The sequence below is a fragment of the Opisthocomus hoazin genome, chromosome 11, assembly GCF_030867145.1.
Source record: "Opisthocomus hoazin isolate bOpiHoa1 chromosome 11, bOpiHoa1.hap1, whole genome shotgun sequence".
Classification (NCBI taxonomy): Eukaryota; Metazoa; Chordata; class Aves; order Opisthocomiformes; family Opisthocomidae; genus Opisthocomus; species Opisthocomus hoazin.
The window spans coordinates 21,513,326-21,540,593 of NC_134424.1; the positions used below are offsets into that span (position 1 = coordinate 21,513,326).

The 27,268-nt window shown below is 46.1% G+C and overlaps 2 protein-coding genes across 6 annotated transcripts in view; one reads left to right on the plus strand and one right to left on the minus strand.

Moving 5' to 3' along the window:
• Window positions 1-11,131, plus strand: part of ATG7 (autophagy related 7) — a 128,475-nt gene extending 117,344 nt beyond the window's left edge. Inside the window, exons 21-26 of one of the 2 annotated variants that reach the window (XM_075432422.1) lie at window positions 7,822-8,680; window positions 9,488-9,593; window positions 9,881-10,018; window positions 10,233-10,329; window positions 10,470-10,558; window positions 11,047-11,131. The gene's annotated coding sequence lies outside the window, so the exon portion shown is untranslated. The remainder of the gene's footprint in view (window positions 1-7,821; window positions 8,681-9,487; window positions 9,594-9,880; window positions 10,019-10,232; window positions 10,330-10,469; window positions 10,559-11,046) is intronic. The other variant, XM_075432420.1, reaches the window with a different exon arrangement.
• Window positions 11,132-12,724: 1,593 nt separating this feature from the next.
• VGLL4 (vestigial like family member 4) overlaps window positions 12,725-27,268 on the minus strand; it is a 91,897-nt gene continuing 77,353 nt past the window's right edge. For all 4 annotated transcript variants that reach the window (XM_075432436.1, XM_075432437.1, XM_075432435.1 and 1 more), the window contains 3 exons: window positions 19,694-19,916; window positions 16,374-16,494; window positions 12,725-13,795 (listed from right to left, as the gene is read on the minus strand). In XM_075432436.1, the coding sequence (XP_075288551.1) occupies window positions 13,527-13,795; window positions 16,374-16,494; window positions 19,694-19,916 (613 nt within the window). In that variant the 3' untranslated portion in view covers window positions 12,725-13,526. The remainder of the gene's footprint in view (window positions 13,796-16,373; window positions 16,495-19,693; window positions 19,917-27,268) is intronic.

Consider the following 27,268-nt stretch of genomic DNA (forward strand, 5'->3'; position numbering starts at 1 on the left):
GTTTCCCAGTAAGTGCATGCTGCTCCCAAAGGGGCTGAAATCCATGCTGAGCTTGGGTGGTTAGCACAGTTGGAAAGCAGGGCAATGTAACTTCGCAGTCCAGTCAGAGAGTGGCTAGAAATAACATCGGTTGTGTTCTCCAAGGCCTGCGCTGCCATTTAAGATTTCTGTCCCCTAGAATTGAAGGTTTGGATTTATTTGCAAAAGGAAGGTGTGCTTTGACTTTGATAATGGAACGGAAGAATTAAGATGCAAGCAGCAAGTAAGAATTGGACTTTTTTTTTTATTTTCTTAATTAGCAAAATTTTCTTGATTAGTTCTGACCATATATGATAAATGTACTCCAGAGGAGAAAAAAAAGTTTTCTTCTCATTTCCCGAGTGAAATACAGAGAACTGTTCATGAACCAAGTACAAGATGCAAAGAAGTTGCCATGACCTGTAATTCGTTGGACTATAAAGTCCTGTTAGTGACATTTTTGTGTTTTACTAAACTTTCACAGAGTAGTCATAGGCTGTTTTCCCCGGTTAAATTTTTCACAAAAAAGTACAAAACTTCAGTTATGAGAGGAGAGGAAATAAACTGCAGTCCTTTGAAATCATTGCTCACTACCCCAAATCTCTGTTGTAACGCAGCTCCAGTAATTCTCTTGTCCTACTGTGCTAATACTCTCTTTTCCTCCTTTGTTTCCATTCTAGATGGGAGATAGGAAGGGGCAGAAGAAAAGCAGAAGTGCCAGAAGAGGAGGAACCTGAAAGAGAGCTGAGAAAGATAGCTATAGAGAGATTGGCTTCCTGTGTGAGGCTTTAGGAGCAGTGGGTCAAGAATGCCCTGGTCTGGGAGCTTTCACATCAGAGATTGCTGTTGTCGTTGCCTTTGAGTAGCGTACATTCCCCCTAAAAGCTTTGGTTCATTTCCTTGGCTATTCCAGGTCTTAGCATATCCTTTTTCTGGTCAGGACCTGTCTATCCATGGGGAGTTCTCCTGAGGCTCAGTGTCAATTTTCCTCTACTTTGAGGCTTCCTCTTGGGTTGCTTTTAGCTACAAGGTTTCAAAGGATCACTCAAAGGAGCATGGGTTAGCCAGCCAGCCAGCTTTCTACTTCTGCCTTTCACTCTGTTGCAGAAAGTAAGTGCTACTTCTCTCTTGCCACCCAGCTTTTCTAGCACTCTCAGGAAGGAGAGGAACGTTCTTAATTTTTACCTGCAGAGGAATTAGACCAATATAGTTGCCTAACCAAACTTTTCACCCACAGGCAAAAAAACTGTGTATCTAGAAGCTTCTTGATGTGATCTTGTATGTTAACAAACGTTCCCTGTACTCCCTAAACACCATCCTGTGTGGAAGTTCTTGAAGTGTTTTGGTTTGAGGTTACAGTGTAGCTGATTCCCACATCAGGGCTGCAAAGCTAAGCAATGGAGGTTTCCTGAGGAGAGAATCTTGAGTTTTCATCAGTCTGACTAGTTGGGTAGATTATAGCTTTCTCAGCTCTCAAAATGTTGTTGCTGGTCTCCCAGCGCTGGGGTTTTTTTGTTTTGTGTTCCTCCAGTTCCCAAGAATCTGTTTTCTTTTTCCTTTAATTTAAAAATGAACACATCTGGTTTGTGGCTATGTGGAAAGACTGAAAATGTGAAGCTCAGTGGCTCAAGAATAGAATTAATTCCAAACACAATTATGTATAATAACCTGATTTTAATTTTGCTTCTGAAAAATTCAAATGAAATATTTTCTTATGCAGTGATTTCAGTGAGTTCTAGGAATGCATAACACAGTTGGGGCGACATGTCAGTTACCACCTTAGAATTGCTCATAGAAGTTATAACCAAAATAACTGCGTGGCAAGAAAGCTTTCTGGTCACTGAAACACTTTGATATGGTTTGGTTCGTTATGCCTTGAAATCCGTGCAGGACCAACAGCCGTAAATCAGTTGAGATTTGTGCAAGTAATATAAAAGCGATGGTCTGTATCCTTTCCTTAATATTGTAAAGGCAGAAAACCGATTTTTGAATGGCGATGAAGTACTGCAGAAAGTCCTGAAGTCCAAATCCTGTTGATTCTCTAGTAGCAAGATGACATATTTGGCAGCCATGATGCTTGACTTCCCCTGTGTAGCAGCACTAGATGTTACTTGCTGGGCAGCTGACCAAATTGGGTGCACGCGCAGTTTTCTTTTTGTTGCGCTCTGGAAATCAGCATTCTGAGTGTAGATTTCTATGCTATTAATAGCTCAGGCAAAGAACTTATTTTATAATTTAGAAGAAGTCAGTTCAAAGAACTATCTGTACAGTTGCGGGTTTTGGAGCCTTGGGCAGATTTTGCTTTTGCAGTCGTCAGCAAGTTCTCTGCCAGCCCCGGGCACTCCATGCCCCATGTGTGAGGAGACCGGAGCGCTCTGCCCGAGTGCCGGGCCCTCCTGCGGCTGGAGGAGGGGGAAGGTCGAGCAGAAGGTAGGAGAGGAAGGCAGTGGATTGATGTGTGAGCTTGATTGAGCTGTGCTGGTAAAATTAACGCTTCTCTTAGGCGGGGAAATGAGTGTAATTTGCTCTGGGAGTGTGTCACAGAAGGACAAAATGGAGAGAGGAGGGGGTCTGTCAAGGGGCAGCAGATAAAAGGACCAAACTGACTGTATAAATAGGAGAGTATTTCTTCTTGCCTTCCTGAGTTTCTGTTTCTTTAATGATGGAGTCTGGGTGGGTCTGCTGTTGACTTTAATACTCAGCCTTTGCTCAGGCATTTTTCACATTTCCTGTGAGAACTGGTAGGACCAAAGCTGCATCCAGAGTTCAGCTATAACAGGGCAGAGCAGGAGGAGAATCCCACACTCCTCTTGCCTGTATTTCCAAGCAGAAATTGTTTATTTGTTGGATTAATCACTGAAGTTACAGACATGTCAGCAAAGTCACCGTTGGATTTATTACTGCTGATTGTGCATCATCCTGAAAGGTCATAGCTTGACTCCCATTACAGACTGCATTTGTAAGCCTGGCAATGACAACAGCATTATTTTTTGTCGTGAGGAAATCTGTTCTTGCCATGAAAATCTTTAAAACAAGAGCCCTGGAATCCCACCGTGTTCTGTGTGGTGGTGGCTTTGCAGGACTTGGGTTTTTCTTCATTTCCGCACCTGAAAACTCAACATTTGAGCTAATGACACTACATTGTATCGACTAGGGAAGCGGGAGGCTAAATTCGTAAGTGTGTGAGATCAGAGAGGAGTGGTTCAACACAAAGCTCGCTGAAATGGTCCATTTTAGACAATGTCCATAGTGCAGTCTATAAGAAGTGCATCTTCTGTTTGTATGGTTGATCATTCTGAACCCTGTTCTTAGCCTATATTCAGACAGCAATGTCTTTATTACGATAAAGAAAATGTCTCGCATGCTCTTATATGGTAATTTCCTCTGAACTAGCTAATTCTGCTTTCCTGATACATCATCAGGGCTTTCTCTAAGCAAGAGGTAAATTATGTTTCAGGGGACAAAATGAGAGCGTTGCTTACTTTGGAAGAAATAGGTTTACTGGTTTCTGTTGTTACTTTACTTAATTGGCCCTGCAGGTTAAGAAATGACTCCTTTTGATTTTCAAATTCCTGGGGGGAGCTGAGAGAGCCACGGGGAAGGAAACACAAACAAGTGACGAAAGGTTACCACGAAGATAAAAAAGACCTGCACAACAGAGGATTACTTTTCTTTATTTTTAGTAACTCTGAATAATGAGAAGAAATGATCATCATCTTCAGTTAGATATCTGTTGGAGTTAATGTTCATGGAGGACAGGGAGGCGATTCGAGACAGCCAGCACGGCTTCACCAAGGGCAAGTCCTGCCTGACCAACCCAGTGGCTTTCTGTGATGGAGTGACCGCGTCACTGGACAAGGGAAAAGCAATGGACGTCATCTGTCTGGACTTCTGTAAAGCCTTCAACACAGACCTCCACAACTTCCTTCTCTAAACTGGGGAGAGGTGGATTTGAGGGTGGACTGTTCGGAGGGTAAGGAATTGGTTGGAAGGTCACAGCCAGAGGGTAGTGGTCAACGGCTCGATGTCCAAATGGAGATCAGTGACAAGTGGTGTCCCTCAGGGGTCTGTACTGGGACTGGTGCTGTTTAATATTTTCACCAATGACATAGACAGTGAGATGAAGTGCACCCTCAGCAAGTTTGCAGATGACACCAAGCTGAGTGGTGCAGTTGACACACTGGAAGGATGAGATGCCATTCAGAGGGACCAGGACAAGCTGGAGAGGTGGGCCTGTGTGAACCTCATGAGGTTCTACAAGGCCAAGTGCAAGGTCCTGCACCTGGGTTGGGGCAACCCCCAGTGTCAATACAGGCTGGGGATGAAGGGATGGAGAGCAGGCCCGCTGAAAGGGACCTGGGGGTAGTGGTTGATGAAAAGCTGGCCATGACCCAGCAGTGTGCGCTGGCAGCCCAGCAGGCCAGCCGTGCCCTGGGCTGCATCCCCAGCAGCGTGGGCACAGGGTGAGGGAGGGGATTCTGCCCCTCTGCCCTGCTCTGGTGAGACCCCCCAGGAGTCCTGCGTCCAGCTCTGGAGCCCTCAGCACAGGACAGAGCTGGAGCTGTGGGAGCGGGGCCAGAGGAGGCCCCAGCAATGATCCGAGGGCTGGAACCCCTCTGCTGGAGGAAAGGCTGGGAGAGCTGGGGCTGCTCAGCCTGGAGAGGAGAAGGCTGCGGGGAGACCTTAGAGCAGCTGCCAGTGCCTGGAGGGGGCTATAGGAAAGATGGGGACAATGTTTTTGGCAAGGCCTGTTGTGACAGGACAGGGGGTGATGGTTTTAAGCTAAAATAGGGGAGATTTAGACTGGATATAAGGAAGACATTTTTTACGCTGAGGGTGGTGAAACCCTGGAGCGGGTTGCCCAGAGAGGCGGTTGATGCCCCGTCCGTGGAAACATCCAAGGCCAGGCTGGACGGGGCTCTGAGCACCCTGATCCAGGTGAAGCCGTCCCTGCTCACTGCAGGGGGTTGGGCTAGGTGGCCTCTAAAGGTTCCTTCCAACCCAAAGCATTCTGTGAGTCTATGAATTTCTTTCCAGCATTTTCACTGGTAGGGGAAGTCAAACTGGTGGCAGGAGGTTTTCACGTGGGGTCTTTTTCTTGCCTGTTTGAGTCATGCCCTTGTTTGTAATTACTTTTGAAAGCAGCTTGCTTGCTTCAGGTTATTCGCACTGTGAAGAGGTCCCTGGTGAAGCTGACTGCACCCTCTGGGCACCCCGGGCGGGAGCGGGGTGTCCTCCTGCCCTTACGCAGTGTGTGTGCCTCAGAGGTGGGCGGCCACGGCTCTGCTCCCTGGCCTGGCTGTGGAACGGGAAGCTGAGGTGGCACCCGTGACTGCTCGCGTGTCAGGAGTGTCGGGAGGTCGGACCTGATCTCAAGTTTTCTGAACTCTCTGCAGTCCTGTTACTTTGGGTTTGTTTTCAGGATAGATGTGTTTATATTGGTGTATAAACCAGAACAGTGAGCTCCAGCAGCCAGCACAACGTCAGGAACGATTAATGCCATGAGAAAACGTTTGATGGCTGTAAGTGACATCAGGTTAAACAAAGGTATGTCAGGGCGAGTGAGCGAAAAGGCCCTTGCTGCTGCTGCAGACGCCGTAACAATGCTGCGTTACTGCCGGTGCTGTTCGAATAGAGGCATTTTCTGCGGAGGAAGTGAATAGTCTGAGGTTTTCTATAGCTTTAGCAGGAGCCCAAGAGCTTGTCACTTGGAAGGAAAAGGAAAAGGAAAGGCCCTTGCTTTAATCTCTGAGTATTGTTCGTTCTTTCCATTATTTTCATCCCCACTTCCCCCTCCGGGAAAGAAAAAGTTTAGAATACTGCGGTGAATCAGTGAAGAGCGAAGGTTTGGGTTTAGGCTGAGAAATTGTGGAGTTTTTTTTAAACTAGTTGAAACTTTTTTTTTTCCCTGAAAGTAAAAAAATCCTGTATTTTTTATACTTTATTTGAACTAACTGGAGCCAATATAATTGCAGTGGTGTACCGTGTATATGTTAACACACAAGCTACATGTCATTAATACAACTAGACCCACGTGAATTTAATATTTCAGGAAGCAGGAGATCTGAGCTTTTTGTTTTCCTGGATTAAAAAAGTACCCTTGATTCCCCCGTGCACAGCAGGACGCTATCAGAAGTGTTCTGCGTGCACAGTGTTTGCCCAGACTGAGCGAACAGCCTTAAGATGGGCAGCTTTGTGACTATTAAACGCAGCAGGCATGTGGCTGACAGCTTCGTGCTGACAGATGCCTTTGCGTCTGTCTCTATGATGGAGAGAAGACAGATGTTCTCCTTGGCATCTAAGAAAGCTTCTGCGTAGCAAAATAAAATGTGAAATTAGAGTGAACAGTGCGACAGCGAGCAGTGTAACCGGCCAGCCTGCAAGCAAAAAAAGGGTGAAAGGCTCATGTGAACATAATGAAGCGTGTTCGCACTAGAAGTCGGGAACTGCTTTGTCATTATTTAAGAGTAGCCTGTAGAAAAAGAAATTCTGTTTTTTCCAACTCTGTTAAAATATAAACGCATTCAGTCTGAGTATCCAGGTATTACTAATCCCCTGCCAACCGTTCTGCACAGAGGCCTGCTGGTCGGGTGTGAATGCCGAAGTGAGACAGCGATGAGCAGCTATCGAAGCCCCCAGGTTAGCGCGTCGTTATCTGAGGAACTGGGCTCCCGATGGTGGCACAAAGGAAAATGAGAGGATTTCCTGTTTCATGTTCTTCAGGGATGCTGCTGTCGGGCGGGGACGGGGGCTGCCTGCGGTGGGACCCAGAGGAAGGAGCAGCGCAGGAGGAGCTTGTACTGGGAGTAGCCTGGTGTTCTGGCACCAGGCCCGCTGTGCGCCTCTGCGGGGGTGGACACTGGTCTCATTCCACGGGGGTGCATCTGGAGAGACGCTGCTCTCGGTTCTATCTGAGGAGAGTGTTGTCTGTGTTACACATAAACCGCGTGTGGACACTGCAACGATAGTCTCAGTGGAGCATCTCCTCCCCTCCATGAACGCTACCGTGCTGGTCCAGCGAGAGCCGTCTCTGCGAAGTCAGTGTTTACTGGTGGGGAAGTTCCTGAGGAGAGGGAAGGTCCTGTGAGCGAAGTTCAGGAGTACTGAGGGTGTCAGCCAAGAGGTCAAATGCTTTGCCTGCCCCGGGGACGCTTCCCTGTCCCAGCCCCGGAGCGCGTGCGGAGGGGCCGGCAGAGGCCGTCGTGCTGTGCTGACTGGCACGTGCCTTTGTATGTTTGAAGTTTTCTGTAAATGTCATGATCAGATTTGCCAAGCAGAATTAAGCAGGAAAATATGAAACTTTTCTGCAAATAAGAACCAAACCTGATGCCACGCTCCCTAGTTAGAGTAAACGTGGACAAACACTGAGACAGTGCCTCCCCTGATGAGGGTTGTTCCGCGGAAGGCTGAAGCCTTGGGAATTCAAGCTGTAGTTTTGAACTAAAAGCTCCAGAGCTCTGCGGAAGACTCCCAGCTGCAGAAAGATGCTCCTTCTACCATTTTAATGTCAGGTAAAATGTACCAGGATCAGATTTGTCCCTGGAGTTTTAATTAAAAATGAAGTTTAGTTTATTGTCTTGCAGTTTAACCACTGTTTTTGCAATGGCTATTCTACACCGGGCTTAGTCTTCCTCTGCAGTGTTCCTTCAGCCTGGCTGAGGGTGTTGGTAAGACACCTGAGTTTGCTGTAAACCTTTAAAAGTCTCAGAGAACATCTGAACTTGGCGAACTGGAGAAAGAAGTGATGTCTGCGGCTTTAGATAAAGGGTGACATGATTTGCTCTCGCCTTACCTTTTCTGCAGGAGTGGCGGGTTGGTGGCAGTGTCTCCCTGGGACAACAGCTGGGCAGGATTTGGCTTGAATGCACTCAGGAGCTTCTCTACAATCAAGAAGGTTTTCAGGCTGAAGGCTGAGCACAGTGGGAAGGCCGTGCGCTGCAGAGGTGGTACTCCTGCAGAGGTAAGTAGTGCCTGCCCAGGTCTGCTGGGCTCTTTCACGGCTTTTGCCCTGCTGGAGAAGAACCTGTATGTGTATTCAAAGTCACTCTTGGTGAGGCGTGCTGCCTCCACGGGCCTCACAGCACCTCGCTTGGTGTGAAAGCCGCAGGAAAGCCTCTGCCACAGGAGATGAACGTACTCCTGAGACAGGAGCTCTCCCTCACACAGCTCTGGAGCCATGCAGGGCTGTTGCCCTGTGTGCTGTGACAGGGGAGCACTGAGGGAACGCAAGAGAGCCTTGGCTGAAGAACGAGGCAGCTGCTGTGGAGCTGTATGGAACCACAGTTTAAAAGTAAGCAATTAAATTATCTGTTGTCTTGGCTGTCTCATACCCAAGAAATGCACTTGGCTGTTCCACAGAGAGGGGCAGAATGTTCTCATTGTATGAGAGGTTAAAAAAATTGTCTAGTTATTAACTTGGTACATTTTCTGTCCTGGGCCCTTCAGCGATAAAGTGTGCTTCAACACACGGCGTGATCCAGCTGTGCAGTAACTGTCTGTGGGGGAAGAGCGCTGGCGATGCTGCGCGCGACGTATTTGGATCTGTAGCCACGCCCGCTGAAATGCCAGCTTCTGTACACCAGGAAGATGCAGACTGGTTTCTTCTGTCGCTGTTCCTCCAGAAGGATCTAAAGATAGTGGTGAATGTGCCGCTCAGCCAAGCGTAAGTGTGCCAGCTCTTACACAAATAACATTTAAAATACTTCTGGTGTGTTTTGCCAGGGCCTCACGTTAGGCGACGTGGCCCATCGGCAGGGCGGGTGGGTGCTGGCCGAGTTTCCATTCACACAGCCCTTCTGGGTCACCTCTTCTGTAACAGAAGTAGCAGAGTGTGAGCAGGGAGCTCTCCCGACGCTGCTGTTGCACAAAGGCTTCTGACCAAGGCTGGAGGACACTTTTACACCTTTTCTCAGTTGGCAGATTTGGCCTGCTAGGAGCAGCTGGCTTTGTTCTGGCCCCCAGCTGCCCCCCCGCGCCCTCTGGGAGCGTTCAGCCCAGCTGCAGCGGCAGCTCGGCCACTGCTCGCGAAACAGCTTCTGAACCGGTGCAGTTCAGCACTGAGCCGTGATGGTGGCCTGGTTACAACTGCGAGTTCTGTGCCAGTTTTAAAGCCCAGCCGTGCAGCAGCGTGGCTGCCTGACGAGCGGCGGCAGGGACCTGGGCAGCCGTCAGCACAGAGCCTGGCAGGGCCGAACCCGAGGGCAGTCCTGCCTGTGAGCGCCCTTTGCCTCTTCAGGTGGTGGTAAAGGCCGGAAAGCCGCGCTCGGTCGCTTCAGCCCGACCGGGTGAGCACAGCCCGCTGGGTAGGTTCGGGGGATATTTACCAGCGATGCTGTTAGGAGAGGTTTCGCAGGTACACAGGCATCCTGCCGCGGTGCCTCCGCACAGTTCTGTAGCACCGGTGTGGGGCCAAACGCCCACTGTCCAGCCAGCCTCAATCTGTGTTTGGACGCAAAGGTCATTTTCACAGCGAAAGCCACGTGAAATGAACACAGGGAAACGACGTGCGGGAGGGGTCATGCTCTGAACTACGCAGAAAGATCCGAACTCAATCCCCGGTGTATTTGTGCTGTCAGGTTTGTTTTCTAAAATTTAAATTTGGGTCTGAATTAAATTAGCAAAAAAAAAAAAAGGGGGGGGGGGGTGTTGAGATTACGAATGCCTGGCTGGGAGTCGCCTTTCAGTCAGCTCACAGAAAGATCAGCCGTTACAGACAGGGTAAGGCTTAATATATGGAATGTGTGTGTGCGGGCTGGCTTTTCTAGGCCACGGTGCTACCCTTTTGTGCAAAATTACTGCTGCTAATTAGAAAAATCATGCGGTAGGAGAAAAAAATGACTGTATTTTTCCTTTTACCGTGCAGAAAATAGAACCCTCTGTAAGCTACTGACCTAGCGACAGCAGTGCTGCTTGTCCTGTTCCATGCAGGCCCCAAAATGTCGACGCAGGGACGACTTTTTCCTAGAAGGAAACCCGCTCCGTTCAGACAGCAGCCTGAGAGGTGTGTTGGCCTTGGCCTCCCTCCCAAGAGCTCTTGCAGCTTTCCACGGGTGTGGAGGGGGGATCTGTCAGATGTGGTACACGAGCCCTTCGCGGTGGCATCACCCACAGCCGCCATTTCCTGCAGCGCCGCACACACCAGCCATGCCTGCTTTGTTTTTCAAACCCCTCAGGCACTCCTGACCCAAGAGTAACTGGTACCTCGTTCGTTTTAGGGGTTCCTTCGTCAATTCTGGAGACACCTCCACTACATTCAGAGCTGAAACTCCTCTGAAGGCTCTGGCCTGGTTCACCGAACTTTCTCACAATCAGGTAATTAGAACACTTGTTTTTTAGGGATTAACCATCTCCAGTCAAACGACGGGACAATCGCCTACCGAAGTGCTGCTCGCCCTGGACGCCCGCGTTTGGAATACAGCCGTCATCTTTAGGGAGTAATTTTTGTTCCCCAGGTAAAACTTGAAGAAGTTGAGGGACAAAACAAAATGAAAGAACACGAAGACACCGGTCCTTTCGCGACTGGCTGGTGTTTTCCCAGACGGTGAGTGAGTGTGCAGGAGCTGGTGAGCTCGCTTAGGACTGGGAACAGCTGGGGAGCGACACTGGGCCCGCACCCAGAAGGCCTGAGCAGTGGGGACTGCTGCCAGCCGCCGCCTCCTAAGGCCGGGGCATTTCTGTCCACCGCTGCTCGGGCAGCAAGAGGGTTCTCACTGTCGCTACAGACCGTTTCTTGACAAGCTCCTGAACTTGCTGGGGAAAACACCCCCAAAACCCAACTCCAGCTCTGCCAGCCCCTACGGTGGGGCCACCCTGCGAGCCGAGGCGGGCCTCCTCAGCAGGAAAACGGGGCGCGAGCACAACCTGGGCTCTGCTTCCGGCTCACGGAGTGCAGAAACCCATTTCCTCTCCTACCAGGCAGCACAGAAGAGCTTGTACGCACCGGTGATTTAAGAGCACTTTATTGTTCTTTAAGGCTACTTTTAAGTACAAAAAAAAAGAGATGGCCTGCCAAACCTTTTTTTTTCCCAGGTGAAACAAGGCCACAACAGAATGGTATATTACAGATTTACAAACACCGAGAGACTCTTCCCGACTGAACTGTAGGTAACCCGGCTCTGTGAAGAAGCTTCACCACGTCTCACGATGGCGAGTTCAGTTTCGTTTCCTTCCGCCTCCCCCCGACCCTTTGGCTTTCACGACAGTATTGTGTCTGATACATGTTCTACCGGACATATCACATTAAATCTTTATTGCCCTCAAATCCATTTACCTATCTCAGATAAGTAAATGTAACCTTGTAAAACAGCTATTATTGAAAATATTAGCTTTAAAAACATTATCTTACTTGTGTTTACAAAGAAATAGAGGAGTCACATTTTCCACAGAGTCCATCTACAGTATTAGTATTTTACCGTTAGGATGCTCAGTAGCCTGTAGCAATAACAAACTAGTGGCTATTAACGCTAATGCAGTGTTCTCATAGAATAACTGTGTTCCTGCACTTTTACTGTATTACAGACAAATCTACAACAAAAAAAAAGATCAACTTTTTTCTCCAAACAAAAAAAAAAAAAGAATGATTACAATAAAGGAAAGGGAAAAATTAAATAGCTACATATCATTAACAAATTAATTGTTCCTCAAAAAATACCTACAAATTTCTCTGTACATTCTTTACGCACAGCGTAACGATGGTCTTAAAGTTACCTATATAAAAAAGTGTTCTTTTAACAATCTTCCTACAGAGAGTAGGGTACTGAATGCCAAAGCAGGTAAGCGTTGACTACCCAGTAAGGTGGTAGTGAAATGTCTAAAACTGGGGGCTTAGGTGTGGTTGGTGTTTTTTTTTTTTCTTTTTGTCATTTTTTTACAGAAAATTGAGCAGCCACCTTCTCAACAAGAGTAAGAGCCAATCTCCCGATCTCGTTCTACCCTGCACCTTTTCCAAATTAAATAGCTTAACTTTAAAAAAAAAAAAAAGTAAAGTAAAAGCCACAATGGACCCAATACTGTAACATAGCCCATAATACATCACGTGTAGGTCATGGAAGTCCAACGAGTTCCAGCTTTCTACACTGAACCAATCATTTCAGGTAACCCAGTATAAAAAAAAAAAAGCCCTAGGTGCAACCGTACTGGGAAGATGGAATGTATGGGGGAGAGCAGTTACACTTAACAAGAAGAGAAGCTCTTCGTACTAGCACAGCTGTGGTTCTACGCCTGCCTCTACTGCCTAATTTCTAGTTAGTAGCTATTAATATAGCAAATGATAATAAATGCAGTAATACCTGTATAAAGTCTTCTAATGGAGGAATGTATGCTGCAACTTGGCGTAGGTTTATGAATAAGCTTAAAAAAACCGAAAGCTCCTATTTCACCAACTGTAACACTCTGCTGTCCAGCCAAGCGACGTGAGGGTGGCAGGTTCTGCCGCGAGGGACGGGTGGATTACACAGACTCGGTTTGAGGAAGCAAATCCCTGCTAAGCAGAGCGAGCTGCAGACGGGAGCTCAGTCACGCGCAAAGCTACAGCGTCCTGTACCACGCGGCGTCTCTCGACCGCGCCGCTCCAGGCCTGTCCTGAGGCTGTCCTCTTTTGCTGGCTGCTGCTAAAGTGAATATCAAATACAAATATCATAGAGTACAACTGTACCAGCAGTAAGTATATCTAGGATTGTTACTGACAAAAATAAACTAATTCTGAAGAAAAGCTAATAAGTATTATGATTCTTACTGTCTATACATTAATAGATACCAGCTATTTTTCATAAAACATGCATCGTTAAGCACTATTGAACCCTCCAACCTCAGCTCTATTCTAACAAACTGCAGTGTTTAGGAAAAAATGCCCGTGTCCTGTAAATTATGCAGTCCAGTTGCAAGCACTAAGCACCTGAAATCTAAAGAGAGAAAGACCTATAACCTGTATGAGACTTCCCCTTCCAAAGCTGTTTCGCTTCAAGAAAAATCAAACTGATAGAAATGTCATCCTTAAACCCTTTTTTCAGCAGTTTGCCCTCAAAATATTAGCATCTTCCAGAAAGTTGCTATGCAACTTCAGTCCTCCTCCAATAGTGCAAATCATACATGACAGTTCTTTTCAAGTATATACATACAAAATTACTTCACAGAGGGAAAAGAAAAAACAAAAAGCCAGGTAAGCAAACCAGACGACTTCTCGTCTCGATGAGCTACTCAAAGCAACAAGCGTTCGGGTCAACCAACTAAGTGTCATGGCTTTTGTGGATTAGCGTGCATTATTTTTTTCAAGGGGCAGCAGATTTGCATCAGAGGTTTCTTTGGTAATTGAGGCAGGAAGAAAAGGATGCTACATCGTATGAATCTTTATGAAATAGTTCCCGCTATTGTCATTTAGGGCACCCTTTTACAAATAAAAAGTGAGTACACAAAAACGTGTTGAAAACTAACCTCCCCTCCCCCAACACTATTTAAGCACTGTTCAAAGCTCAGTCAAACCATGCAAATTCACAAACGTAACGGTCCTCTCTTCATGAGACCACGGAGGGCGAGTGATTGTGATTGACCATGTGAGAGGAGGGGGAAGACTGGCCCCGCCGCGAAGCAGACTCGGGGCTGCCGGAGACGCCGTCCTTCGCAGCTTTGATCTGCAGCCACGTATCCCCAAGTGCTTTGGCGAAGTGGTCATCGACTGACCCCGTGATGGACACCGAGTTGGCCACTGGCTCAGGCTCCTTGTAATTCTTGCCAAGGCTTCGGCGGAAGTGCTCTTCCACCACCGGGTCACAGGCAGTGGTAGCTGCATGGGGAGAGGAGGCGGAAGACGCATTATTTCCGTGCAGAATCTTGGCACCCAGCACTGCTTTCACAACCGGTGTTTTCTCCCGTTTTCCTATCATCTCGGCATGAAGCAAGACAACTTTACACCATTACAGAACAAGATGGAAAGAGTCAAAATGAAAAAAGAAAGTAGTACTAAATGGAGTTAAGTATTTTTGCACTTCCGTGACCTCCGTCAGGTAAGCATTTTAGATATAATTATAGTTCTCCCTCAGGCTAGTAACAGCTACAGCTCCGATTCTGAGGAAACCCTCTCCTGAAACAATCGCACAGAACTTCTACTTAGGCTAAAGGTGAAAACAGTTCTTCAGATTCAGCTCCCAAGCCTGCTGACACCAGTCAGATGTGAGGAGACCCCACTCTGAATCACAGCGTGCCAGAAGTGGATGTCAGGGTTTCCTCTGACTTGACGTACTTGTGCTAGGACCCAGTCGGAGAACTACATGAATCACTGCCTCTGCATTAGGTACTACGAGTGTTAAAATGGTGTAACAGTGTTACAAGAGGAACAAAGAACCTTAAAAATCAGGTTTAGAATGATAATGGTAATGATTCCTAATCAGACTAAATATGGGAGAGTTGCAGTTTAAAATTTAGAAACAAAATCTGTGTCTAAATGAGATTTATCTTTCAAAAATACTGGAGACTGTCAGGATCCATGCCATTGTCCCTCACGCTACAGAAGGGACTGACTGATCCTCAGACGTGTCACGCACAAAGACCTCTTCAAGTGACAGGAGACAAACATTTTCTGAAAATGTTCACAACCCTTCCGAAGCCCACGTCAGTACAGCTGGGGCCTCACCGAAGCAGCTCTCCTTAGACAAGCAACCGCAGTTTTCTAGGAACTTCTAACGTCTGCTGACTTCTCTAAGAGCATAACATAGCCCCCAGGGATATATTCTAATGCCAGTTTTCAACAACACACTGATCTTTAAAAATATATCATCATCCTCCTACTGTGGACTTTTTGGGTTCCTGCGTACGTCACCCCAGTGGTGTGACACTGACAGATGCTGGCTGATGCGGCCCCGCTGCCAGGGAGCTCTGGCAATGCCGTCTGTTAGCGCTGCGCATCAGCAGGCGAAGAGAAGACTTGAAATGAGAAAGGCCGTGTTTTCCCCTAGTCGCGCAGTGAGAGAACGTGGGGAGAAACATCCCAAGGCTCCCCAGCAAGTACTGCAAGGAAAGATTTCACGAAAAGCACCAATTGTGCAGAAGGTGGAAAGCCAAAGCTGCCTGCTCAGGTCGCTATAGCAACTGCCCTCCAAGGCTCTTTGTTACCCACGCAGGGAAAGGTGGAGGGGGCGTGCTTTGGAAGTGTTTGGATCTGCAGGAAAAGACTTTCCTGACTGCAGCTGAATCATAGAAGTCTGCTGACTACTGAGAGACTGGGGAAACTACAGCTCCTAAAATAAGAGCACGGCTGGATCTGCCGGCCCTGTCTGCTGTTTGTCAGCTAGACTAAAATAAACATAATGACTGGCTTGTCTGTGTGGGGTGATTGGTTTTTTAAAGAAGCTTTTCAAAACAAGAACTAACACGTCTCTCCCCCCAAATTTTGAATTGGTACTTTCTACTGTGGCACAGCACTGATGGTTAGAACAACAGCAGAGGGGATCTGTGCTGGCACGTCTCTGGGTACGCAGGGTATGGAGAGGTTCCCACTGCTCTGCAGCACTGCAGCATGGCAGGGGGTTGCAGGGACCTCTGTGGGTCACCCAGTCCAACCCCCTGCCCAAGCAGGGTCACCTAGAGCAGGCTGCACAGGACTGCATCCAGGTGGGTCTTGAATATCTCCAGAGAAGGAGACTCCACAGCCCCTCTGGGCAGCCTGTTCCAGGGCTCCATCACCCTCAGAGGGAAGAAGTTCTTCCTCATGTTCAGCTGGAGCTTCCTCTGCTTCAGTTTGTGCCCATTGCCCCTTGTCCTGTTGCTGGGCACCACTGGAAAGAGACTGGCCCCGTCCTCCTGACACCCACCCTGCAGATATTTAGAGGCATCTCTAAGGTCCCCTCTCAGCCTTCTCTTCTCCAGGCTGAACAAGCCCAGCTCCCTCAGCCTCTCCTCATAGGAGAGATGCTCCAGTCCCCTCATCATCCTTGTAGCCCTGCGCTGGACTCTCTCCAGTAGCTCCTCATCTTTCTTGAACTGGGGAGCCCAGAACTGGACACAGCACTGCAGATGGGGCCTCACGAGGGCAGTGTAGAGGGGAAGGAGAACCTCCCTTGACCTGCTGGCCACACTCTTAATGCACCCCAGGATCCCACTGGCTTTCTTGGCAGCCAGGGCACACTGCTGGCTCATGGTCAACCTGTCGTCCACCAGGACACCCAGGTCCCTCTCCGCAGAGCAGCTCTCCAGCAGGTCAGCCCCAGCCTGTACTGGTGCATTGGGTTGTTCCTCCCCAGGTGCACGACCCTGCACCTGCCCTTGTTTCACCTCCTTTTATTCCTGTGCCTTAAGGTCAGTGAGACAATTTTGTTCTCCTCAGCTTTGAATCATCAGGCAGTTAGGAGTGTGGACACGTCACTTACTGCTAGAGGGTCTTCTGTAGGCAGGCACTGCCGAACCGCAGCCGCTGTGAGCAATGGGGCAATGCGAGAGGTTACAGTTCCGGTTGTTCGCAGAAGCACATGTGATTACGGATGGACGGTTCTAATATGGAAGAAGAAAGAAAACTGTCACTCACCACGGCAATTAGCCAAAGCCGTGTTAGCAGCAGTTCACTGCATAATCACTTGAGTTGTACAAACACTGAACGGAATCCCAGCAGTGAAGTAACTCATAAACTGTCCAATTCAATAAGGCATATTAAAACCCAAAATATTCAGCTATTATTTGTCTGATTAAAAAAACCCCACATTGCATTTCCATAATGGTTCTCAGTTATTTAAGTGGCAAGGAGCCATATAGAAAAAGGGCAGTACAAAAGCAAGTAATTAAAAGCATGAAAGTGATTTTACAGTGACTCTCTCAACTTCACAGGCATTACGTGTGCAGAACTAAACGTCAACACAGTAAACACTCGTTGCGTTCTATGTCCACATATCCTTGTGATTCCAGGACTCACAAGGGCTTTGCCAAATTTCACAGGTATTTGTCATCTTAGCGTTAACTGAGCTTTAACGGCATCATTTTTCACGTGGAAGTTAAGTTTTCCTAGCCTGACCGATTCTGTATTCCGTACTTCAGCTACAAAACAATACGCCTGCAAGATGTAAAATCTGGAGAGCTCCTGAGCGATCCTGACTGCAACCACTTTCCTGTTGTAATTAATCTGCCTTTCTAGCACCACTTAATAAACATCATCCTCTGTCATTCTCAGCATACGCAAGTTCCCCAAAATGTCTATTCACATAATCCTAATTCCACCACATATGCTTTGTACAAACTACACACATAAAATACTCTTCTTCCAGTTGTTTACTACGTAAATGTTACATCGAAACAAGGCTTTAGGAAAGGCAATGTCCCAGCTTCTCCAGGCGGCTGACGGGAAATAACGTGGGTACTGGAGTATTCTTGTTTGCATCTTTGGTGTATTTTATGATACAGGGAGTCCATTTTGCTATACCCAACGCAAGTTAATTATTAAGTGTCCAAAAGATTAGCAGAATTGAGGTAATTAACACAGTTTTAGTTTGTTCTCCATTTTACAAATCTGTGCAGCAAACCCACAAAAATCACTACTTTCACTACCACCATACAAAGTCAACGAGGAAGGAAAGAGTTTTCATCATCTAGTCGTACGTTAGTCTAGACAGAGCAAGACCAAAGGAGAGCAGATGAGCTTCCAAGGGGAAGTTTAACACTATCTGTCTAGACACAATGGGCACGATGCTATTTACACCTTCCTTCCTTTTTTTACTTTGCTGTCAGCGCAGTAAAGAAGAAAAGTGAATTATTTGATGCCTCAGTAAGCAGTTCACATGTGGAAGTATTTATTTTCTCTTATAGGAGCAAAGATTTTGTGCATCTATGAAGCAGTTTGTCAGAAGCGTGTATGTGCGTCTCTCTTCAGAACAGTGTTTCAGACATGCAAGAGGCGGGAAGTTGAGAGGGAGAGAGATGTAACAAAAAGCTTGTCTGAAGAACACACGCACCAACACCACGAAGGACCCGAGAGGCAGGGAAGGCATCCTACAGAACGCCCTGGCACGGCTCTGTGGGTACAGGTGCACTGAGCAGACTACACATGTTTACACAAAAATGTCGAGATAAGCTGAGAATTTAGTAACAAGTGCCTACAGCAGTTGAACCCTATGCTGCCTAAAATAAGAAGGTATTTTTTCCCACCTCTTTATTAGAAACAGAGTAAGATGAAATCCCATTCAACACGTTAAGGTAAAAAAAGAAAAAAACAAACAAAACAACAAATCATCAAACTAGGGTTTCTTATTTTCTATACACTTTTTTCTTTGTATGATTTCTACTCTGTGCCTTACCTCAACATCCTATTTTCCCAAGAAAACAGACTGTAATCTAGGCTCAAAATGTCACAGATAACAAGAGAGAGGAATCTGCTACTGAGCAACAGGAACCAGCCCAAGTGAAGCGCACCAAGAGCAGCGTATCGGTAGTGCTGGCTGCTACGCCGAGAGGCAGGGGTGACACCATCAAAGGGCACCGGTGTCGTCAGTGGAAGCCTGTCCCTTCCTCCTCTGTCATCGCTGAATGCTGAGAGCAAAGGAGAGCCGCTCGGCGCAGAACAGCAACTCCGCCATCTGCGTGCCAAGTGATGCAAGGTAACGGCGGCAGCAAGCAAAGGCATTCTGGCGTAGCAGAATGCGGAAGGCGAGCGTCCATAGCCGACCACCGTGAAAATCTACAGGGTAGATGTGAAGTATACGGCTCCAGCGAAGAGAAGCTTGCATAGTTTGCATATGAAAAATCCCAGCCTCAAAGATCACCCACTCCAAGTGTTCACCCTCTGCATCATGGGAGGGGAGGGAGGGAGGAAGGACGGAAGGAAGGAAGAGCTTGGGTACATGGGCCAGTTTGAGTTCTCAACACTGCAGCTCACCACAACTCAGTTACCGTGCTTTGTCTGTCCCCGTGTGAGAGTGATAAAAGCGAGTCTGACGCACACGAAAACTGGTGCTGTGTAACCTGCACAGAGATGGCTCATCTTCAGCAGTTCTGAAGGAAAACAAATACAACCTACCAGACGGCAAGCCAAAAACCAAACAACCTGCCAAAACCAAACCAAACCAAACCACTCCAGCGTACAGAAATAAACTATGAAATAATAAAAAATCATTACTTTGCTTCAGGAAAAGTTGTTACAAAACAGTGACACGACATTGCTCTGAACAACGCAATGAATGCTTTTGGCTGGCTAAAACAACTAACGTCATTCCAGCTTCTTTCGTGTGGACCCCCTGTAGTCCCTTCTGTCTTGCACCTCTTCCTCAGCAGCCCTGGCAGGAGAGGGCCAGGACAGAGGGGAGGGAAGCGCGCACTGATTGCCAAGAGGAGCACAGATGAAGACCCTTTCTGCCTGGGAACTGCATCAGTTATTGCCCAGCACGTACCAGAGCTTCGCTCAGCCAGACTTTGCACTCCCAATTAAAATACACGCATTTGCAAGCTTAACAAAGCATCAGAAAAAGCAGCAAGGCCAAGATATCTGTGACAGATACATTTAAACATTAGCAATTTATTCACACTAAACACAACGAGCTATTACATTCATTGGGCTTTTGTGAAACACATTTATTTTGCCTGAAGAACAGTATCGCCTACCTACTGTAACTCACAACACGTTCTCCTTACATCTGGGAGCTCCTCCCCGCGTCTGCAACACGGATTCCTACAACCGCCCAGAGTTCCTTGTCAACCCACAAGCCAGTACCTGCTGCCGCTCCACAGAAGTCAGTGTAGGTGTGATGCCAACTGTTCGGGTTACATCCATGCTGTTTTTGGTCAGTGCTAGAGGTTGATCCATGGTCAAGCTTGGGATTGAGGCGTACATGTGGTTGGCGTGAAGGCTCATTGTGGGGGCAGCAGCCCTCTCTATTGGACTGCGACTCCTCTCTCTGTGCTCCTTCCGATAATCTCCATTGGCAGTCTTGTTTCTAATACACGAAAGACAAAAAAGGTCAAAGGACTTACTATTGTTACAAGCTATAATGAGATACGCAGCATTACATCCCTTCAAGAAACACGAGGCAATGCATTTTGCTTGGTTTGTGAGGAGGGTACAGAATCCCCCAGCGAGGTATCCCTAGTCTATCCAGCCACCTCTCTGCAAATATAAGCGAGGGATTTACATTTGCAAGCTCTGGCAACCAGCATTCTTCTTCAGCCTAGAATTTCTTCACGTACTTGTCTAAAGGCACCAGTTAAAATAACTGATCATGCTTCAGTTAAATCAGACACCTTCTCATTTAACATAATATTAATCCCACTCTGTCTCCCAGCATTGCTGAAGCCTGAGAAAATTTTTACTCAATAGACATGGGTTGATACCAGCAAAATGCAGTGAGTCGAGGCAGGAAGCAAAATTTTCAGATCAGAAAACGACGGAAAAGCAAACTACACTGCATTTATCTCAGAATCATTTCATTACAACTGTTCTTTAAGGGAGTAATTTCAAAATACTACTGAACAGTAAATCTCGGTAGATGTACTCACATAATTAGCCTATCATTCACTGCAATTAAAACAATACTGATTTTGTACTTAAGTATGAGATACTTCTGTTTCCATACAGCAATAAAATTGTCATTAAAGGGAAACCAGTGAATCAAAGGGTAAGTACTTCACTCAAACTCGTGAAAGCCGTCATTCATAACCTAAGCACTTACCTAGGTGAGCGTGGGTGCGACTGGCAGTCTGGAACATACCAGTATGGTAAGAGGCCACACGCTGCAATACCCAGTGTCTGTACCTCAGTGTGAGGTAGCAAACTCGGCCTATCTGCCACATCAGAGAGCACTAGAGGAGAAAGCTGGTTCCATGGAATATACGCTCTGTCTTCAGCAGGCTCCTGAAGTAATAGTGAAGTGTCCTGCATCTCCTGTGTATAAGTGGGTAAAATCCACTTACGAGGGTTTTCCCCCCACTTTTTATGCTCTAATTATATTAGGCAGAGACAGAAAAGGAACAGAAAAATGTTTTCTGTAATACCAGAAATTACGAGGTACGAACAATGTTCAATACTGAAATAAGTTACAATTCCAAGAAGCTACTGCCTATTTCAACTTCTGAGAAAGTCTCTCGAAAAGGAATGCTAACAGCTGAGGGGGAAGAAAAACAACCCTGCCAACAGAGGAAAATAAGGAACCCCCAAAGTTATCAATAAAAATGCTACAAAAAAACTTGCAGATTTCAAGTCCAGCCGGCATGGCCATGCAGCCGTGCTGGCAGCCCGAGGGAGAATCCAAAACCCCCACACCCACCCGGCCGTACCCTGCCCCGGGCGGGGGTCAGGGGTGGTCGCCGTGTTGCACGGCATTTCTTTAAGTGCCTTTGGAGACCATGTAAACTTTTAGCCTCGACAGCATCCTGTGGCAATGGATTCCACGGTTTAAACTACACGCTTTGGTAAGTACCTTTCCTTCACGGGCTCTTTTTGTTTCTTTTCAATCTAGAATCTAATGGCTTCGTCTTCTATTGCCCTAGTTCTTGTATTAGAAAAGAGAGAAAGCCATTGCTCCCTGCTCATCATCCTCATGCCACTCCTGAGCTCCTCTCTCCGTTCAACAACCTTTCTTCTCTAGGGTACAACTTCCTTCAAATAAAACCTGTTCCCATAGCTTTGTCATCCTTGTGGCCCCTCTCATGTAAGAGCTAGAAAAGCTATAATATTCCCTGAGATGAGCGTGCAGAGCTCTGCTGCATTCAGGAACAGGGCCTTTGCTGAACTCGTCAAGTCTCCAGCGCCGTTCTTCAGCCTGCTTGCGAGTCACTTGGCTGCGTAAGCCAGGAATCTGCTGTTGCTGCCCGAATCCAAACTCAACTCATTAACCAGGGTAAAATCAGGGTTAATACGGTACCAGGCAACCAGTGATTTGAGAACCTCAGGACATGGCTTATTCTCAATGCCAAATTCCCCTGACACGCTCAGGAGGGAACAGCCAACAGAACAACAATACAATCTGTGACTGTTCAGATCCCCCTGCTCTGCGCCCCCTCCCTCCCCCTCATCGCTTGTCCCTTTTAACTAATTACAAATTAGTAGTTGCAGATTGGCAGAACTGACCATAAAAATCTAAACTTTAAGGTTTCACAGCTGGCGCTCAAGATGTTCTCTGAAAATCATGTGTTTCTTGACTCCTTCTGCACAGGCCAGATTTAGACACCGCGAAGCAGCACACAAACCACCAGGAAACGCGTTCTCGCAGCGCTACGTTTCGGTCTTTTGCCAGCTTTGGTACTGTTTCAATTCACAAGACTACTCTGCGGTATCAGCATTCAGAAGAAAGAAGTTTCGAATTGCACTGCTCTGAGCTAACGGCCGAGGCAAATGTGTGACTTGGTGGCAGCACAAGGGACTCTATATTTAAAGTACAGTAACCTCATCCTGAGTTACAGTACCGAAAGCAGCTACCGAACACCGCACACTACTCCTTCGCCACCCCGCAGGAGGCAGGCACGGGACTCCAGCAACAGGATGCCTTCGCGGACTGTTTTTGTGCCTGGACAACAGCCATTAGATAGCCTAGGAAGTAACAACGTGAAACGACACTGCTGAAATCGCCGCTCGAGCGATAAAGGCAATGCTGGGTAGCGCTGGCTCATTCCTCTTGCTGCAATGCGGTATCTTTGGTGGCTGCAAGCCAAAATCCTACTGTTCAACTAAATATTATCTGGTCTACTGCAATTTCAGTAACCATTTGGAGGCTGCAAAACCACATACAGCTCCAGCAGATTCCTTCTTCTCACTCCCTCAAAGAAAAAAATAATCCCTGTTCAGAACGATTATATTTTGTGTTAATAAGCACAAGCTGAAATCTTTTTTGCCTCCACCAAAAAAAAACTTGTAAAATGAAACAAAAAAATGTAGCTATACCAGTTGTTTGGGTTTTTTTTCTTAGAACTGGGATTTCAACAATTTAGTGCTGCACTGTGGGGGAGGGCAGGGCTGTCAAATGCCCAGGGATAAACAAACCTACTGAAATTCCCAAGCCAGAGAAATTTCCCATTTTACACAACAGCCCCTATTCCACTCATCCTCAACTTAAACAAAAAATCACAGCCCTAAATACTGGTGAACCCCTAAAACCCCCAAACCTTCCCTGCAAAGATTGTTGGAAGAAGGTACCAAGAAACTGGGAAATGGGATCAGTCTGAGGCCAGGAAGCACAGCATGGTAGGCAGACCTTCCCTAAAGATACCTGAAATTATTGAGTTGTCTCAGTCATCTCAGCAGACCACACCCCAGCCCTTTCTGCTGGCAAATAACTCTCCTAAATTAGAGCAACTCCTCTTCCGGGAAGGGAACTGTTTATACTCTGCTCCTCAGAAATCCTCTCCTCAATTCCTCTACTTTCAACTACACAGTCTTAGCAAAAAATGAAAAATACCTGAAGCTTCTATTTCCACATCAGATACTATTTTTTTTGAGCCCAGCTCAAAATTTTACAGTGCCGTGTAGACCAGTAACATGATAGCTCTGCCCTTGTGAAAATATACGGGTGCTTCTGAGTCCCTCCTATTTAAACATAAATAGCAAATCCTACAGACATCTGACTCCACTTGTAAAACAACTGTACATAAAATTAATAACAGTCTTCATCAATTTTGTATTATTAAATAATTTAGTTTTAAAATAATTAAAATTTAAGAATAATTTTCTATTAGAAACTGAAAGTTTGTTACAATTGTTATTATTATTATTGTTATTGTTGTTATTATTGAGAGAAGTCACTCTTGTTTTGATATTAGATGCTTTGTCTGAAGGGGCGACCAAAATTGCATTGTGTTTGAAGATAATGGTATTTCAATAAAGTCAATTAGCTTAAAAATTCCACATGTACTGAACAAGTACATGGATGCAGCTCTTAGTTCAAACATAATGGCAGAAAATTACAAAGAAGGATTTCTGACCAGGACTGAAACTTAACTTAAAAATACATACTACAAATAAATCCAGCTGTCCAAACATCTTTACCGTCCCCCGCCTCCACTCGGTCTGAGCAATCAGCACACGTAACTCTGGACTCCATCTTCAGCGGCGAGCATGCCAGCGCAACTCCACTGGCTTAAAACGCGGCGAGGCGGGGAGAACGTGAGCAAACGTCGGGCAGTGGGACGCTGTTACATCAGCCATACCCACCACCCTTACTTCCCTTCTGACAGGGCTATTGAAGCTACCTGCAGGTTTACTTTAGCAAAATTAGAGACGATTCTAACCTTAAATTCATTCCTCCAACACTCGAAAAACAGACATCGTTTTGCATGTTTCTCCCCAGTGAATCATAACGGAGGCTCCGGCACTCACCAAGCATCATGTGCTCAGATGGATGTCGTACCAAAACCACACACATCCTGACTGCTAGCTGCACGGCTGCCTCGCTTGGCTTCTAAGTAATGGCGCTTAATTGAAAGCAATGGCTCAGTCCTCCTCAGGAACCAGTTCAAAGGTAGCTAAAATGCATTGTTCTTCGTATTTTTTTTGTTGTACAACCTTTAAATGTGGCTGTTGTGTTCACTGGCACAGAGCGGCGGTAATTCGCACTCGTCCTGCAGAACAGCCGAACCCTGCCAGCTGCTTAAGGAAAAGGAAAAAGAGGAGGCCCACCAAAGGGGACAGCGTTGCTTGCGCTCACTTCCAGCCTGCAGATCCTTAAGGAACAGATGCCAAAAGTATTACTGTACCTCCCAGTGAAGAAATCACAGACGTTTCACACTCCCTTTGGCAGAAACAGAGCTCTGACTTGAAACAGTTGTACTGTAGGAGTGTGTTTCACTTGCAGAAAGAACAAACATCCACTTACAGTGTTTTTTAATTGTCATGTAAGATGGTTTTCTTTACACAAACACAATGCATAATACTGCTTAAGGGTAAACTTTAGTTTGTGTAACCTAATTCAAATACGATTTTAATATTTTCAGCATCTTCATAATATTAATTTTCTAACTTCTTATACTGTATTTACTCACAAACTCTTAGCTCTGAAAGAGGACAGCTGCTCTTGTTAAAGACTACTTAAGGATTTATAATCCACTGACACAAAGTATCTTCTCCACATGATGGGGATCACTTTCTGCAGAAGTATCCACTTGCATACCTTGATTCTGTTACTGCGAGGTGGGAAAACAAGAACTTAAGGTGATATTGCAAAATAGTGATGTATATCCAGAGGGAAAAATCCTGAGCTTCACTTGCTCAGAATTTTTTAAGTGATCCAAATTCACTAAAAAAATCCCAAACAAAACCTGAAAGCATTAGCAGCTTGCTCTCTGAGTGTCAGCCAATTATCTGAAGTATTCGTAACATGAAAAAATGCTCCAAACAGCCCAACACACACTTCAAACCACATCTACTTTGAATGGCTGCCACCTAAATACATAACCCTTTTTCATCCCATTTTATTAGCTTTAGGCTCCCCTGTTACTTTGAGCAGCCTTTTCCTTTGATGGCTTAGTGCTCCATCCCAAAAAGCTTTCAAGGAGGCAACTTGCAATAGATTACTGTTTTTGCAAGAATCGCTTCCGCCGCAGAACTCTGACACCTGATGCAGTTTCCTGAGAAAGAATGCCCCCCACCCCTTGCCATCGCTGCAATTTAAACGTTATTTGTACAGTATATTCCCCCCTGCAGGAAATCTTTCGGACAAACTAAAGATCGTGTTCAGACCAATGCACAGATAAAACTGACGACCGCTGTTCCATCAACGCCTTTCCGGAAGCAGCACCACAGCAGCCCTGCCTCCTGCTACGGCTCTGGTTTGCCAGCCAGCTGGCGACAAAATGGTTCTCGAACCCAGGTCGGGAGCTGGCAAACCCTCCACGGCCTCCCCCACGCAAGCCTGGGTCACAAGAGAAGCAGCGGGTAGCCAAGTCTTCACTCTCTGCCTCAGGCCAGAAACAACTCAGCAAAGGCACCCGGGATTTTAAGCGCTGCCTTAAAACTTCTCTAGCCACCAATAATTAAACTTAACTCTTCCCAGAATGGAGCTTTTGTTCTTTTGATTTTTTCAACTTGCGCATCAGGCCCCATCTGGAGAATTAAGCATGATATTTACACAAGTTCTTTCAGAGCCAGAAGTACGTATGCACCAACTGTACCTATTTTTCCCTGCTCTCTCCACTCCTCTGATCAGAATTCTGCAACTCCTTCCCTTAAAGAATTTCAATTAATGACATTTTTTTTTCCAGCTTAGTGCTACAGCCAGTGGAAATACTTTTGAGATGACAAATCAAAGTAAAACCATTGAAAACATACTAACAAGAAATAGGATAATCTTAAGTATAAATAAACCTAGGTCAGACTTTCGATATTTATCCTCACCAAAACAAAATTTTCAGAGTTAAAACCTTGGACCAGACAGTTAACTTGCAAATGTAATCAACCAGAAGACCAGATTTCACAGGAAAAGGCAGACAATAATAAGCTGTGGAATGCATAAAGGAGTGTCCGATTGCTGCCTGCCTGCACCAAGCAAAACCACTCAGATACAGAAGAGTTTCCCTTCCTGAAGGCTTAATATTCACAAGCATGAAAGAATGCAAGACAACCGCATGATGTAAGACTCTGTTCAAAAGCCAAACCCACAAAACTGAAATATAAATCTAACGTACAGTAAATCAATTAACACAATCTCAGATCCTACTTATTTTTCTCACAGGATTTTTTTTTTTTTAAATGTTTGGTGATCTTTTCTCCAACACTCATAGAATATTTTTAGAAGGTAGCATTGGTTGCTTTATAATGGCAATCGCTCATTCCATCTATAAATAAAACTTGGAGATTTATTAAACAAAAAAATTACGTCACTGCTGGAACACGATGCATACGTCACAATCCAGAAATTATGACAGTTACCTTACTGCAATAGCTACAGACTGCAAGTTACCTGTAAAAATCAAAACCTGTAATTCAACTTAAAAAAAAAAAGAAAGAAAAAAGAAAGAAATTACCCCAGAACCTCTGCTCACTAATTGCTCTGCTCTGCATTCTACTGCCTGCTCACTCCGCTCCAAACCTCTGATATTTAGGTTCTCATTTTCCATGGTACACCTGATGGCTCATTTAAAAGTACCACGCTTTTCTGAAGAGGTTTTATGTGGGGCCATACCCAAGATGAAAATAACAAAATTTTCATATATAATAAATATCTGGAAAAATTCTGAAATGGCAAGTGATTTCATTCATTCTGCTGAGGTAACTGTAAATATGAATTAGCCTGTTAGGAAAACCAAACTTTTTTTTTTTTTTTCAAATCCCTAACAGCCCAAAAAGTGGAGCTGGAACAACAGG